This window comes from Opisthocomus hoazin, chromosome 4, assembly GCF_030867145.1.
Source record: "Opisthocomus hoazin isolate bOpiHoa1 chromosome 4, bOpiHoa1.hap1, whole genome shotgun sequence".
In the NCBI taxonomy this organism is placed as follows: Eukaryota; Metazoa; Chordata; class Aves; order Opisthocomiformes; family Opisthocomidae; genus Opisthocomus; species Opisthocomus hoazin.
Window position 1 is genome coordinate 73359536 of NC_134417.1, and position 17750 is coordinate 73377285.

A 17750-nucleotide genomic window follows, 5' to 3' on the forward strand; every position below is an offset into this window, starting at 1 on the left:
TGTGTTACTGACATTATGATTAGCTCCCCCAAAATAGATGAAGCTGCTTGTGGGAACCATGTTGCTCCACATATATTGAAGTCCTTCCCCTGTTTTGCCTTGCTGCTGCCTTATTTTCCACAGGTTGCAACATTTAGAGAGCAGCCCTCATGGTGTTGCTTTAGAAAGCCTCTCCCATAGCTTTCAGTTCCTTCTTTCTTTTGTCCTTTCCTTAGAAATTACTCAGCTATGTGCTGTGCAGCAGAAAACATTGTAAAAGTAGTGACGCACTCACATGTGGGGAAGTGTAGGTCTAGAGCACACTTCTGGGGTGCTCAAGTACACCCCACGTGTTGTTCATGGGAATGGGTCGCTGCCGGAACTGCACAACCCCCTTGACCACTTCCCAGTCCAAGTTACAAGTAGACATAATCAAGGAAATACAGCCTTAGGGTAAACTGTTGTTGCTGCACTGAAGCTGGTGGAAAATAACAACTGATACCTTTTTAAAGCCTTCTCAAGAAAGTGTCACAAAGGTAACTTTGGTTACAAACTCTGTCTCAATACTTTGGTCTTGTCTTATCTTTTCTATCACTTTCCCCAGACGTTGGCTGCTGCTCCCCAACATTAAAATATTTTAAGTGTTTTGGGTTACAATTTGTATTACTAATGACATCCTTGAACAAAGCAGCACATTATCATCACTTACTAAGATTGGCATATTTGAATACTATTAACAGTTTTCACCTTTTTCCTGAATCTAATTGAATTCAGTGTTTCTAATAACAAAATTACTTCCACAGTGTTTTGGTTTGGCCTAGATAAATGCCAGGTGCCCACCAAAACTGCTCTATCACTCCCCCTCCTCAGCTGGACAGGGGAGAGGAAATATGATGAAAGGCTCGAGGGTTGAGATAAAGACAGGGAGAGATCACTCACCAATTGCTGTCATGGACAAAACAGACTGAACTTGGGGAGAAAAGGGAGTTTAATTCATCACCAGTCAAATCAGAGGAGGATAGTGAGAAATAAAACTAAATCTTAAAACACCTTGCCCCCACCTCTCCCTTCTTCCCAGGCTCAACTTCACTCCTGTTTCTCTCCCTCTTCCCCCTGAGCGGCGCAGAGGGATGAGGAATGGGGGTTGCGGTCAGTTCATCACACGTTGCCTCTGTTGCTCCTTCCTCCTCAGGAGGAGGACTCCTCACACTCTCTCCCCTGCTCCTGCATGACGTCCCTCCCACAGGAGACAGTTCTCCACAAACTTCTCTAATGTGAGTCCTTCCCACAGGCTGCAGCTCTTCACGAACTGCCCCAGCATGGGTCCCTTCCACGGGGTGCAGTCCTTCAGGAACAGGCTGCTCCAGTGTGGGTCCCTTCCACGGGGTCACAAGCCCTGCCAGCAAACCTGCTCTGGTGTGGGCTCCTCTCTCCAGGGGTCTGCTGGACCTGGCAGGGTCCCTTCCACGGGGTCACAGCTTACTTCAGGCATCCACCTGCTCTGGTGTGGGGTCCCTTCCATGGGCTACAGGTGGATATCTGCTGCACCGTGGACCTCCATGGGCTGCAGGAGGACAACCTGCCTCACCATGGTCTTCACCACAAGCTGCAAGGGAAAACTGTCTGCTCAGGCATCTTGAGCACCTTCTCCCCCTCCTTCTTCACTGACCTTGGTGTCTGCAGAGTTGTTTGTCTCACATCGTTTCACTCCTCTCTCTCGACTGTTGTTTTCACTGCAGTTTTTTTCCCCCTCTTAAATATGTTATCACAGAGGCTCTGCCACTGTTGTGGATTGGCTTGGCCTTGGCCAGCAGCAGGTCCGTATTAGAGCCAGCTGGCACTGGCTTTATCAGACATGGGGGAAGCTTCTCGCAGCTTCTCACAAAAATCATCCCTATAGCCCCCGCTACCAAAACCTTGCCATGCAAACCAGTAACACATAGTAATGCACCTGACATCCCTCAGATGCTGATTCAGCTGCCCTTGTGTGCTAAACTAGTACTTCCCCTCCAAAAGTTGTCCTATCAAAATCTGCAGCAAGACTTTTGATGACAAGGTACTAATCAACCTCAGTAAGGACAGGAAAAATTAATGCCAAACTGGGGCATTGATGGGGGGAGGGGGGGAAAGTAGACTACATGAAAAAGAACATTTATTTATACATTTACTTAAAGTTATATTTTAAATATATTTTTATATAAAACACATAAAAATATTATATGTAACACAGACACAATTTCAAAGAGCTTGAAGCCAAAGAAATAAAACAAAGTGAAAACCAAGAGACAACAGTACAAAAGAACACATGCACAAAAAAAAAGTCATTCCAACCCCTACCATTCTGTGATTCATGACCGAACAAGTAAGATTGGCAGAGATGTCTAGATGTAATATAGTCTGTTCCTCTCCTAAAATCAGGGCCAGATTTGAAGTTAGGTTAGGTTGCTTAAGGCTTTGTCTGGTCAATTTTGAGCTCGGCATGGAGATTTCACTACACCACTTTAGGCAACCACACACCCTCTAATTCCTCCTGTTTGTTTCCTGTGCTGTGTATATTCCTGTACAAGTTCTTGAGATGAGCTCAGCTCAGCATTGTGTTAACCACACAAGTATCTTGAGAAACAGTTCTAAGGAGATATTTGAAGAAGGCTAATGCATTAATTCTACAGAAGTTTACATCCTGCCCAAGCACGAACAGCAGGATAAATGGAACACAGCTGTGGTCAACCAAGAATTTAATGAGAGTTTTAAAGAAGTCCCATATCACAGGCTAATCAGAAACAAGAATCTTGATACTTTGGCAGCAAGTAAGGCAGGATAGGTATGATAAGGATAGGCTATGAAAGGCATGAAAAGAGAAGAAAAGTAGCCTGACTGCTATAACGGATAAGGTTTCAGCAGGCTTTTAAAGATAATGTGCTAAACATCATTCTCCACTAAAGTTAAGAGTGTTGAAAGAATTTAGCAGGAGTTATGAGGTGGTACCTCTCAAACAGGCTACAGGCAGTCCATCCCTGATTCCCACTGCGTATCTGAGGCTGATGCTCCATGAGTTGGGTGAGGCAATCTAACACTCCTGCCACCCTTTCTCCTCCTCTCAGCTGGGTCACTTCTCTGGTGGGTTGGTGAGCTAAGTCAGCTCAGCAAGGGATCAGACCAGCCACAGATGCAGTGCAAAAAAGGAGGCAGGACCAGGTACCTAAGGCCACAGGCCTCAGAAGGCAGCAAACTGCTAGATCAGCTCAGCTGTCCCAAGGTATTCCCCCCCAAGCACCTCGCTTCTGCACAAGCTCCCTCTGAGTTCAAACCACAAAAGAGCTGAGCCTCTCCCAGATGCTTCCCTCCAGATGTCCCAGTACCCAGCTCCAACAATGCATCCCATGTAATGCAGAATGCTCCTGTGTGCTAGCATGTGGTATCCACTGTTCAACTACTTGTATACTGGGCCTCCACAGTATCTGCAAAACGTTATAGTAGAAGTTTAGAGAAGATTAAGCCTAATGCAGGCAGCAAGAGCTGTTTACTTGACATTAAAAACAGGTATCAGAAAACTTTAAGACTTTGGTGAGTATGCAAGGACCACCCAGAGATACAGAGAGGATGAAGAGGTTGAGATGAGGCACACAACTGCAGCATTCCCATGGTACAGAGCAAGGGGATAGTCTCTAAAGGACATGATAAAAAAGCAGTCACAGGAATATAGAGAACAACCAGAACAGTACAGAGATGTTAGATACAGCTAACATTAGGAATACCTCAGAAATAATTTTCTAGTGTGGAACTTATTGTCATGAATGCTTCTGTCCCAAACTGGGATTAGAAGAAAAAAAATCTCAAAGGTTCATGCAAAAAAGAAATTTTAAAAATCAGGTAAAGAAATAATTTTATGCCAACCATTTCAAAATATCTAGGTTTAATTTTGATGATTTTCAATGTTTATTACTATTTATGTGACTCTTCAAAATTAAACATATTTCAACATAAAGCTGGATTCTTGGTTTCAAAAATGTCAAGCTATAACCTCAACAGCCTTATAACTGAATGAAATGGCGGGGGTGGCATTAAGACATTAATCACAAGTGATCCATTCCTATAAAGAAGTTTGACATTAAACTGCTATCTTCTGATGAACAATATTGAAAAATTCCCAGCCATCTCTGAAGTTAAATTGCTCAAAAATAACTTTTCAAATAAGCTAGAAAACGGAAGCACGTACTCTAAACTGATTATAACTCTTATCTATTATAGAGTTTTATTATTTTCTAGTCAGAAATAGTAGCACAGCACAGTCAGATTTACTGGGAATAGGTTAGACCGCATAAGCATACAAAAAGCACTAACCTGAAGATTGCAGATGGCGAGTCCTGATACAGAACAGTGCTGTTTTTAGAACAGTAGAGAACAACACGGTAAAGCATCTTGGCATATTTTCTTGTAACAGTAATTTTCCCTTCATATCTTTTCTTTCCTTTTTTTTTTTCCTCTCCTCTTTTGCTTGCCCTTTACTCGTCAGTTAGGCTGCTTTCATGGATGTCTGAGCTACCAGGCTGGTTGCTCTCAGTGGGCCAGTTGCTCTCAGTGGTGCTGTCAGAAGCAGCAGTTTGTCTGCATACTATCCATTACAGGAGTCAGTATTAGTTAGTAAATTGGAATATCAAGCCCAGAGGTAATTAGGTTGCTGAAATAACAACCTGAAAGTATGGCCTAATTCACATGGGGTGCTAATAAATATCTGCCATGCTCACTGACCTCACTAGAATTGAAGCTCTGAACTACTTGGTGTCAGTGGCAAATTCAGAACATTAGAAGCTTAGGAAGTTTCCATAACCTAAATTATAAAGAGATAAGAAATAAACCATGTAACCTTCAAATCCTTGAAAAATATTGAGGGGGGGAGGGAATCAATAAAATTATTTATTTTGTATTAAAATATCTAACATCAATTATTCATGAGGCAAAAAAATCAAAATGTCACCACTTACAAGACTACTTACAATGGATAAAGTTTTAAACTAAACTTCATTAGCGTTATGATTAGACTAATAGACATTTTTAAGCATCATTATTTTATAATATCACTTTATCAGCTAGCAATAATTAAGCCTAAATACATGCAGCCACTATGTAAACTGAAGTAGATTATTGTGGGAAATGCAGAATCATACAATTATAATTCTTAACAGTAGTTTCATTATAAGAAATTAAAATTTGATTTTGAACGAATTTACAACAGAAGATCACACATAGCTGTTTAGCATATGTCAAAGAAAACAAAGACATTTCAAAAGGAATGACAAAAAGAATATCTAATGTTTTCAGGCCACATGAAATCCTGTATTTTATTTGTAATTTGGTTTCCTTTTAGAGGGGGACTATCTCATATTTCAGTTACTCCAGGGAGCAAACATACTCATAAAAATTTCACCTGCTGCAAAATTCATGATTTGTATGAACAGTCGATAATATTAATACCGGTTACACTGGTCTTTGTTTTATAAGTCCATCATACATCTAATAGTAGATGGAGTGGGAATTTGGGAAGTACTAGCCAATCCAGCAGAAGAATGGTTGGAAATCTGCCTCTCTAGTACATCATAGTTTATGTGTCTGGTCATTCAGGCCTTTTCCTTAATTCTTCATATTCTGAGAAACAGTGGATCAGCCAATTCCATTACATTCTTTTTCAGGGCAATCTACTTCTTGAGGTTCATTCTCGCCTCTCTGATGAGCCTAAATCTCTTTACTGAAAAAAACAGTCTCTCACGGACAAATTTCCTTTAAATAATAGTAGTACAGCTTTCACCCCCCTTCAGAAGAACTGCACTAAAAGGCTATATTCAGGGAAAGCCCAGGCTAGCACAGTCTCCAGAAGTAATTTCTGCAAGCAGGTATTAAATATCAGAGTCTAAAGAGAAAATTAAAGAAACCAAGGATGTCCTGTTTCCTACTGTCAATGTTCAAAGGAAGAGGACGAACACCTGAACATCAATCTTCTTCACCAAAAGAGCACAATACAGGGAAGATTTTTGCCAAGACATGCTTGTGGATACTCTTAGAGCACCATTTCTACTGAGGAAAGAGGGGTGGAGGATACCGAGTCACAGCTCAAAAGCCTTTGTGATCATTAACACATTATTGCAGTTATAAAGCATCACAGTTGTAAGGTATTAAATATGTGTAATATTGTGGTCTGTCAACAGGAGAGCAGCAGAACCCGGATCCCAAAGAACCCACAGAGTTTCTGCCTGTGACTGTGCCTGGCTGTGGAGCAGTGAGGTGGTGAGTGGCAGCCTCACAGCCTGCAAAGAGCAGGGGATAGTCCTGTCCTGGCAGAGCAGACAATTTTGATGAACAGAAAATGCCATCAGCTTCCCCAGACTGCCTTTGGAAAGGCCATTTAAGACTGTAAGACCATAAGCACTCAGAAGAACAGGTTTGATAAACGTAATCGTATAGCAGCCCCTTAAAACATAAGGTTTTTCACACAAAAGCGAAAGGTATTTGTTATAAAATAGGGTGGTAAATGATCTCCCAGAAAATTCAATAACTAAAATGTTTCAGAAGGTTACCAGCCTTTAAAAATCTAGGAAGAGGCTGTTTGTAGCATTCGGTCATACTGACACGTTTTTGTTGGTTTTGCTAAAAAAAAAAAACAGGATAAAACAAACGTGAACGCAGCATAAAATTACAATTTATAACAAATGACAACAATTATTGCCTTCATCCAACTTCTATGAACAGTTGTTTCTGGGATTTTAAAAATGGTATGAATTCTGTATCTGACATTTAGAATTGCATGGGCAGTTACAACAATCTACTTCACTTACAATTTAATTCACTTAAAATACAAACCATTTATCTCTCTTCCAGATCCCCCTGACCAGTTCTTACTACAACACTGTAAAAATAAAACTATCTCAACTATTTGTCTTCTAACCCTAAAACTAGAGTCCTATTTGTCCCCAGTTTTGAATCCTAGAATGTCACTTTAGAGTTATGATGATAAAACACAGAATATTCTAAACCAGTTAAATGTGGTGCACCTGACAAAAAAAATTGTGTTTTAAACATTCCACTACAAATCTTTTCTAGATGTTTAGTTCACTCATTGTCCTCACAAAAGCAGATTTAATACATTCAATACTCTATCACAACCTAAGGACAAAAAAATTACTAACTGGGACTAGAGGAGCAGGGATTGTGTATCTGGAGCACAGTTTATACAGATGCTATAGGAGTAGGGAGGGACTTGGCTGCTTGGTTTTGCTTTGGCAGACCCATCTGGGTTGCAAAAAGGATTTTTCTTCCTATAGTTCCTAAAAGATGAGGTCTACAACTTCTAATGCATGTATTTCCACAGATATGTTCTACATTATGTCATGTCTTAGAAACTGTTCTGGCAGTTCGAATATACAAGGAGTGCCCCCATTCATTTTATATGGATTATAGCAAAAACTGTTACGCATATTGTTTTGGAATTAGTCTTCAGTGGCAACTGTGCAGTCCAAAGAGCTTAGCCTATGTATCTATTAGAATCTGGTGCATTATAATACTTCCACATATTCCCATTTCTCCTACTGGTATTGTAACTGGGACATAACCAAACCACAGGACATCTTGCTCTGGAGTTCTGAATACAAATTGCAGTCAGGATTTGGTGTCACTGACAAACACACACTATTGCCAGCTGACTTTTGTGGCTGATATTCCACCTAAGCCGCAGCATGTCTCAGCTGAGAAAACAGTACAATATGCCTTTCCTTTCCTCGCACACCTCACCACATTCTTTTATTTATGAAGGCACAAAATGTCTGAAAGCCAGCCCGAGGCATCCTTGGTGCTGGTGGGGGCCACAGCGCACCACAGGCAGCTGCAACTCCTTCTTCAGTTGTGAATAGGCAGGCTTTTGCTCTAGGCTTCCTCACAAATGGAAAGAGTTAGTAAAATGAAGGTCATGTTAACATGTTACATTACCCACATGCCTTCAATTACTATTTGAACTCACTTACATTTACTGAATATCAGCTGTTGCTTATTTGCGTTAAAGAGAGAAGCCCGCAAGTTCTTCTCACGGAAGCTGTGCTTTGATTTCTGTGCAGCTACTTATCTGTATAGTGAGTGTAACCAGTCTGAGCAATGGTGGAAGGACAGCATCAACCACGATCAACTACGTGACTGCACATAATTTTACTAATTATATTTATTGTCTGCTGGATATAAAACCCTCTGAAGTGTATCAAAAGCTACTCTAGGGGACCACACTGCACAACTGAAAAAGCTGCTTGCCAAGGGAGCCATTAACACTTCCAGCTGTTGAGTCACTTGGAAATTTCCCTTCCACTTTCTGCTCACTAACTGTTTAAAGGAAAAGCGAACATCAAACTCAGACAGCTGGCAAGGCAAGCAGAAGGATCCCCTAAACTGTTGCCATGCTACACAAACTGAAAACCAGATCTCTTCTGGATTCTCCTCCACCTGGATGTGTGGGAACTGCCTTTTGATGCTGCCAGCTGTCAAGGGTGTGGGAGAGAAGCACAGGAATCAAAGATAGGCAGATGGAATCTAAGCAAAAATATTTTGGAAGTGTGGAACATAAAGCTCTCCCTGGAACATTAACTCATCCTCAGAACACACACTGAATGAAAATGTGCATTCAGATGAATCACAATTTATATCTTAATGTATTACAACCAATGTGGGATATTTAGTTTTATTCCCAGAGCCCTAAATCAAACCTTAATCAAAACTTTACTTAGCTGTCACTTGGAGTGCTAAATGAAGTTTCAAGTTTTACATTAATAAACAAGGTTTTACAGATACTTCATACCTCTTTGTAGTGGAAGGGAATGAAATCTTATTTTCTGGACCAATTTCTCTCATGTTCTGCATTAACAAAGCACTCAGCAGAGGATGCTAGAAGTCTGATAGTCCACACTAGGACAAATAGATTCGATAATGCTCAAGCTAGTGCATAAACGTGGTCCCATTGCTATTCTGGATTCCAAGACTTACATGGGTTAAAAGGCTGAAACAGATTATTAGAAGGACACCAAAAGATATATTAAGCGGTCAGAAATCTTCTTTTCACAGAAACCTATACAGAAATAAGCACATGTGTAAGGAAAACACCCACGCTGTTTCTAAGTGAAATCTGAACTCTCACAACTAACCTTGCTTCTAATTTTCCTTCTTACCTCAAATCTAGAGGTGAAAAGGTATCACCTTTCTAACACCGGGAAACCTCCCACTGTTTTAAAAAATTCCTCTATCTGTAATGGGATTATTATTAATTAGAAAAAGAAAAATTATGCCATTTTGAACATCAGGAATCACTGCAAAACAGGAGGCAGAAGCTGAAAGAGCCCAATACACCTCTGTCAAATGAAAGGCGCAGTTTCAGAAAGGAGAGAGCTTTGTCTTGCTGCCTGAACAAGCATGGTCCTTTTGGGGTACAGGGTGGTTACAGCAAACCTTTACAGAGGAAACTATATCATTTCTAAAAAATCTATTTGGAAATGGAAGATCAGGAATCACCAATTTTGAAGGAGTGTAAGTTCTCTAACAATGAAAGCTGTTCATGCTAACTCATTTGTGGTACCAGACGGGTACCAAACATGCATGCTCTTGTGCCCATATTACATACACAGAGAAGTATTTAGCCAAGTTCAAAAATTTCACAAGAGGTTTATGGGTGACGTATTACTTGACTGCAAGCATTTGTACTACATTATACACTTAAGAACAGAAAATAATCTGATTACCAGGATGGAAAAGCATAGTTTTACCATGATGCTGTTGAGTGGAAGACGACTGTTTTTTCCCCACACATTAGCTTTCAGGTTGGCAAACCTGCTGGGGGCTTGCATGTAAAAGCAGCAAAACCAAAGCACCATCTAGTCCGAAATAAAACAGAAGTCAGAAACAGATGTAAGAGTCCAGTGGATAAGAGAAGTGTGGCTATGACCCTTGCCAAGAGGGAGTACACAGAGCGTTGTTTTGATGTGCTCAGCCTTCTGTGGCAGTGCAGCCTGCTGATACACTTGAAAGGCAACAAGAAACCCAGAAAAGCCTATAGTTCTTCCTGTGAAATCTACAGTTCCTCTCCCTCCAAATGCCATGTTTGATTATCGGACTCTAGGGAACATTACAGAAACAAAGTTCAGCTACCTAGCATAAAAGAACTATTCTTCCTTGTCTGCCAGAGAAGAAAATGTAACTGCTGCATCATTCTGCTTGACCTCCTTAAAATGACAGAGCTTAGCCACTGAATATGAATACGAAGAGGGGTGAAGGATTTCTGCCCTGTCTTCCCGCCAGCTGCACCTGGAGATAGAAGACAGATTTCTAGGTTACAATATAAAGTGCAGTCAGGTATCAATCCTTCTTTTTTTCTTTGACGTGTCTTTTACTAATGGTGATTTTTCCCATCCTCAAAACCAGAGAGTTTTTTATAAAAAATGATGGGGAGGACAGAGCAAGGAAGGGGACCAAATCCTGTTTCCTTTCCTCTTCTTCTTTCATGTATTGGCACAAGAGAACAGTATTACCACTGTCCCAACACAAGCAGACTCCTTGACCCACATACCAGAGAGCATCTCTGCAATTTCAGCATGTGAAATAAAGAGGATTTTTCTCTATTTCATCTGAGTAGTTTGTCTTCTGACCAGACTAACCAGGAGCAGAAGCAGCAGCACCGTTCCTTGATCTAGGATTTTCCGTGGCATGTATGGGTGGGTGTCAAAGCCTCAGGCAAATCCTATAAATAAACATTTCACATACAGAGCCACAGATACTGGTGTGTACTAGGGGGAGAGAAGGAGACATCCCTGAAATCAGTGTTTAAAATGTCAGTGTCAGGCTGAGGAACAAAAGCCCCCTCCATGAGCTGGTACACAGTGCGAGACTTTGGCCAGTGATACGCAATAATAGATGAAGACTACATTTAGTCTTTGCAGGGCTGTGTTCACACTGCAGTTCAAACAACAGTAATTCTAGTGGCCTACAAAACTTTTCTGCCTCAGTGAGCAAAGGAGAAAGATAACCCCCGGAGTATGGAGAAAGGGAGGGGAGCAGGCCCAGCTCCTCTGGAGCCTTTCTTCTTCAGAATGCTCATATCACACAAGGAGGACATGCCACTAGGGAGAGAGATGAAAGGACTCACTGTTTCTCATTGACTTAACTTCTACTCCAAGCTATATACAGACTGTAAGTACCCGTATCCCACAGGAAGCTACTGCGGTTCTGTGTGTTCCTCAGTCTTCATAGACTTTGGAGTCAAATTGCCAGCATGCCCTTTTGCCGTATTTGTTCCTCAAAGGTTGTCTGCACTAATCTTTTGCAGATCTGACCAACTGTTATGTAGTATCAGTGAAACACCTAATACAAATTTCCAGTTTTCTCATAGTAACCTACAGGTTACTTTTAAGGTTGATATCAAAAATTAAGAGGCTATCAAGAAATAAGTGGAATTTCATTGCTGAAATTTGTATACTTGTATTGCCACTGTGAGTAGAAGGTAGCTTCCCAGGCAAAGTGAGAGAGCTGAGTGTTAGAGGCAGACCCTTTTCATCAGAATAAAGAAAGGAAGACCTTCAACCTCAGATCAAGTCCTCTTTATGTTAATTCTCACTGCTTGTCTCATGGCAGCAGGTGAACGGAATCTAAAGAACTTAGGCTGAAGGAGACAACCATAAATAGTGAGCATGCAGCAAACCAGTAACACACTGGCTCCAATCAAATACATGAAATTTTAGCACTCAATTTTAAAATGCAACAAAAGGCACTTGAAAATTCTGTCTTAATATCCACTAAGGTTTCCTATATATCATGAGCTTTTGGGAGTACAGCAAACCTGATTTCCTTCTCCTGCAGACTGACTTCTATATAGCTTTCAAGATAATATGATGATGGCTTAGAAAATAACCAAAAAATCAAGTTTTTTCCCAGCAGAGTAAAAATATATCCATGACTGAAAGGAACTGACACTCACCTCTGACTTTTCTCAATCTACAGACTATAGGCAATTTAAAATAAGAATAAAGGGACATTTTAATACACTGAAAAATTCTGAACATATAGTAAGGATAAATGTATGTATCATGTCTATATGCTGATGCACACCAATTAAACTAGAAATTAAGAGGAAACAGAAGACAAAAAAGGGGAAGGTCAAAAGCTAAAGGGGAGAAAACCAACCTAAAATGTTTCAACTAAAAAGAAAAAAAGGATATATCAGGGACAAAAAAAGTTACACTTATCTCTTGCAGGATGTTCATTAAGATCATTTTAAAGTCAAAAACTTCAGACTGAAAGCCAAACGTGGTAATAGCAAATAAAATGCTGCTGATTTAAATCAAAGAAAAACAGGAGAGAGCTAAACAGAAAGCCCCACAGAGATACAATAAATTGAAAGATAATTAAAGTAAAAACTAAGAGAAGAAAGAATATTAGAAAGTGAAATTAAAACATTTTGCAGTGAAACAGGATTGAAGGAAAGCAGCATAAAAGGACTTTGATAACTAAAACAGAAGGAGGAATCCTAAGGAAAAAACTGTCACTGAAGTTTAATGAAAACAAAATGTGCACACAAATTGTTGCATAATAAAAGACAGAGAGAGAGAAAGAGAGAATGAATAAATAACAGTGAAATGAGAATAACAGTAATACTGTTTAGTGCAGATGGGTCTTCTCATTCCAAAGACACTAAGAGGGATTCTTCACCCCAAAAGGAGTCAAAGACCAATGCAAAACAGAAGTGACAGAAATGGCAGCCCTAGTAGCAGTACCACGGCTCATCTCCTACCATCTGGCCAGTCATCAGGATGCTTTGCTCTAGTAGAATCACGACAAAGCCTGGAATTTGTTCCAGTAGCAGTTGAGTGACCCCTGTAGACACTAGGTCAACACCCCTAAGGACAAGTTTCTGTGCTCTCAAAGACTTAAATTGTTTGACATTTTAATCCCAAACCAGAATTTCCTCTGGCTGCAGTATTTTCTTTCTTTGCTTACTACAATGGGCCTGAAGAAAAATATTAATTAACCTTCAAGGTTTACTTGCAGCCTTCACTTTATCTTGCCACTCTTTGTCTATACCTGCACACACACAGCTTTGAGCAACTGAGCTTGGTTTCTGTGATTCGCACTGCATCATACACCACAAATTCATTTCTATATCTTACATCACACCACATATTAACACTCTAGTGTTAAAAAGTCCTTTCCCTGCCTCAATCTCCAGAGACTGAATTACTGAGAAGAATATATACAGAACATGTTCTGAAATAACAAACTTTTAAAAAAAGTCTCCAATATTGTGAAATTGTGCTACTTTCAAGCATTTTTACTCTTGCCTTTGGGGTAATGGAACTAAACAAAACAGTCTCAAGCCATGAGGGTGTGAGCTAAATGCCATTTTCACTTACTGAAGTAAGTTATTGGCAAAAGACAGTAGGTTAATCTTATACGGAGACCTTAAAATAGGAGCAGGTATCTTTCTAAAAATACATGCTTTAGCATGCATTAGTTCTGAGAAACACCATAGAGACTGTGAATACAAGAAGTCAAATTAGGTGTTACCTGTGTTCCTTCCTGTCATCAGACACTGAAAACTCCATAATTATATGCAAATAGGAGTTACATGTGAAAGCCATTCATCTCCTTCGTGGAGTAGATGGTTAAAATACAAATACAACTGCCCAAAATAATGCAAGACTGGAATAGCTGTTTACCCGTATGAACCAGATCTCTCCTGCTGCCTGAATGCAAAGTAACAGGATGGGGCCTTACTCGTAGAGGAAGGGGAGGAAGAGAGTGACTGTGAAAAGAAATGGGAGAAAAAAATTGTGTAAGACTGCACAGAAAATCAGGACAGACATAAAAGACTTTAAAAAGAAACTCCAAAAAAAAGGACAGTTGAGAAATTTGTCAGACACAATGCTGTCTAGAAAGACCTGAATTGAAAGCAATGAAACTATCTCTTGTTGCTTTTTTTTCTACGATGTTCTGTGAAGAAGGAACTGTCTGGTCTGTCTTTATAAACAAAAATAAATCTGACATCCATATATCTCAACTTCTCTGATGAAAATAATCTGAAAAACCTTCCCAAAAATGAACGAACAGCTCCATGTCTGAGAAGTTGCAACACCAGTGTTAAAAGCAGGATTGAAAGAGAGAAATCATTAGCTTCTGTTCCTCTTTAGCCAAGCTGAAAATAACTACTTGAAAAACAGCTGAGAATTTTGCAAGAACTAATGTGGCACCCAACTGTTTCTGGGAAGTACTACAGAATGGCTTGCAGGTAAAAAGGAAATCTTTGTTAGGGCAGTAATTAATTACAAAGCATTTAGGCAGACTGAGAAGCTCTAGTGCAACACCTTCTGTCCAGTATGGCAAAAAAATTCAATGATACCATGAAGTAACAATCAACCTCGAAAAACACTAACAGAGATCAGCTGCAAAAAGGACAGACAAAGATGAAAAGTAATTTTGAAAAGAATATCAAAATGAAAGTTCACCACCTGCATCAGGCTTACTGAAAAGCATTAACAATTGTTTCCTATCCAGTTTTACCTGCAGTAGTCTAAAATAGAGAACAGAGATTTTCCTGAACTTATGTCTTGCAAAAATCTACTGATTTGGTAATGAAAGCTCCCTGGGAGGCACACTTGACTCAGTCCAATCTCGCCATCTAAAATAATAGTCAGGGAATCAAATAGGAAGAAGTAATTCTAGTGAACATTAGTAGCCTCCCTGTGATGTTGTTACTGGAATTCCCCAAAGACAAGAGAGAGAGAGAGAGTTATTTAGGATCTGAATAAGCCTTTAACATTTCATACAAAGCCAGGGACCCAGCTAAGGGCTGGGAGACATGATTAAGGAACAATTCCAGCAGCAGTGGCGGTGGAAGACTTGAATTGTGGGTCAAATATCAGTAGAGATATCTAGAATAAATTAGCAACTGAGCAAAGCAGAAGTATCTGAAAGATGATGAGACAACGCCAAAGACACTTAGAGGCTGTAAAATTGGTCACAGGTCTCCCAACTGTCCTTCGTGTTGCCATGCCATCAGATTGAACAGTTGCCAATGAGAAACACTGCTATATATAAAAGTACAAAACCCATGAGAAACAGCCATGAAACCTCAGCAAAATGGATTTCGTTCCCATTTACTGTGGTATGCCATAAGAGATATTGCATAAAGGTCAAGAGCAAACTCATCTTGTGACTATGTGCTACAGGACATTTTGGATGCGATGCTGCAATGAAAAAGGTTGGTATTTTTGAACAAAGATGCTATCTTCCACTGTTTTTTCTAAGAGTGTTCACAGAAATGGCATTTTCTTGTAAATCATTAGGATTATGTCGAATCACTTAGCTCTGGCATTTATTTCTCCCCTGCAATGGGAACCGTCTGCAAGTGCTCAAACCCTGGCTAGCCAGCTGGGTCAAAAGCAGAAACAGTATCTTGCTAAAATATGTTAATCTTGGCAAGAATCTATTCAACACGTCACCACAACAACAGATTTAAATAGAGATACAAAAAGCAAGCTTACTAGTGCCAAAACAACCAGGAAAATAAAGCCCATTTCCTATTTTCAGTATGGAAAGTAATAAAAAATATCTATTAGCAATCAAATCAAGCTGACAAAGCAATGTTAAAATAGCTTGGAATAGAGCCAAAAAAGATCACAACAGATATAGAGAGGCAATGTGCACTGGACCACGAAGCCCACTTCACATCATCACAGGAAGAGACATAAAAGCCAGCATGATGTTCACTAGTGCTATCATCTACTAATAGAGTTGGGAACATAGTTAAAATATCAAGTAAAGATTGACAGACATGATAGAAGGGATTAGAGTTCTGACAAAAACTTGTGTTTCTTTGTTCAGAGTTAGTTCTTCAGTTCGAACACTTTCTTTTCACCCATTCTTAATCAGAGCTGGCTGTATGTATTTCTACAGCACCTAAAACAAGGTAGACTCCCTAAATACTAGCCACTATAATAACTTCTTACTCTGGTGAATGGGAGAACATAAAAAGGCACTGTCTACAGTTTACCAGCCTTAAAATCTTCTAAAACCATGGGTAATTCAAGGACACCAGGCAACTAAATGGTAGCAGTATCTTTACTCTAACATCTTCTTAAAAAAAAAAAATTAGTAACCCTTTGGAGAACCTTTTCAATGCACCTTCTTTCACAACTGACAAGTAGACATCACTATTTTTTTAAAATATATATTTAGAATGCAATTTTTCTGAATATTTACAATTCATCAGTGAAGTCTAGTACACATTGTAATGCCACTAGGATTACTAGACCCTTATTCATCACTGTCCTAAATTTTATTCTAATCTATGGCATCAAACAGATGCAAAGTGGGTTTTACTTCAGTCACTAAAATACTATATATGTTTGATCTGACCTCTGAAAAGCACAAGAAAATTTTTTTTTTCAGTTCAGAGGTGTATTTTTTTCAGTTACATTGTGTCTTTCAAGAGGGGAAAAAAAAAAAACATTCACGTATGTTTTGCAAAAACACAACACATCTTCTTTTAAGCACTGTAAACTGAAGTTAGCAGGGCTTTGGGGCTGACAGCGTTACCAAAATGGCGAAAAAGAATACACGTGAAAGCAATATGGCATGCAAGAAACTGTGCAGTCTGGAGATTTTGCTTTGCTTGCTTAATCAATCAGGCAATAGCTTACATAATTTCTAATGACTCGTGACTACACAAGGATATGGAGTTAATACAGGCCTGTGAGGTCTCAACGCACTGTGATAGTGTCATTAGTGAAAAAGGTGGGAATAAGGGGTACCTCCTTCATCAGATGGCCTTGTTATTTCACTGCAGTAAGAAAAGGTAGGGTTCGTGTCAGAGCCATCTGATTTATAGTCTCCCAAACTGGTAGAATGTAAATACTGCTTACTGTAACGGCTTGCTCTTTCTACAAAGGTAGAAAGAAAGAATATCACAGTAAACAGATGACAGAAGTGCAAAGAAGAGCAACAACAAAAACCCCAACACTGCTAACATTGATATTCATACACTGATGGCATTAAAATCAGAGAGGAGTGAATTGTTCACAATTCTGTATTCATTTTGAACACCATTAGTTCAAAAGGTTGCTTCAAAATCAGATACAACTAAGCTTGTTCTCTGCTTTAAACGAATAGCAGAAATGGAAGGTAGGATTGAGACACCTGAGAAAAAAATGGGATGAAGTATATGAAAATTTCCAGCGGAAAATCAAAATGTTCCTTTATCCCAGCATGCATACAAGCACATGCGGAAATACAGCTGTATGACATTCTAAACAATATTTAAAGTTCTACTATTAGTAGCAAAGAAAGTACATGTGCAAAATTAAACATTCAAAATAAACACTTCGGGGGGGGGGGGGGGGGGGGGGGGGATCAAAACCTTGTAGAGCCAAAATATTGCTGCCTATTATTACATTCTGTTCTCTCCTTTTCCATCTGCACCCAAATTATGAACGTCTTCGAGTTGCAAACAATAGCACAAGGCATAATATCATGTGCCTTGTAAGCAAAACGTGCATAGGAAAGAAATCAATTTTATAAATAGACCACCTTGTTTATCCCTGATATTTTAGTAAGGCCCAACTATTTGAAAATCCTACTTATAGTGAGGACAAAGTAAGCCAATGCCTTTTAAGTGACTAATTGTAAGTGATATGAATAACTGTTGTTTAGGATAAGATTTCTTTAAACATTTCTTATCTGCACATGTGATTACAGCTGAAGTT

At 39.5% G+C, this 17750-nt stretch overlaps 1 protein-coding gene across 1 annotated transcript in view; it reads right to left on the reverse strand.

Moving 5' to 3' along the window:
* The window catches only part of NEBL (nebulette), a 108293-nt gene that overhangs the window by 16051 nt on the left and 74492 nt on the right, over positions 1-17750 (reverse strand). Inside the window, 1 exon segment of the mRNA XM_075419495.1 lies at positions 16800-16928. Coding sequence (XP_075275610.1) covers positions 16800-16928 — 129 coding nt within the window.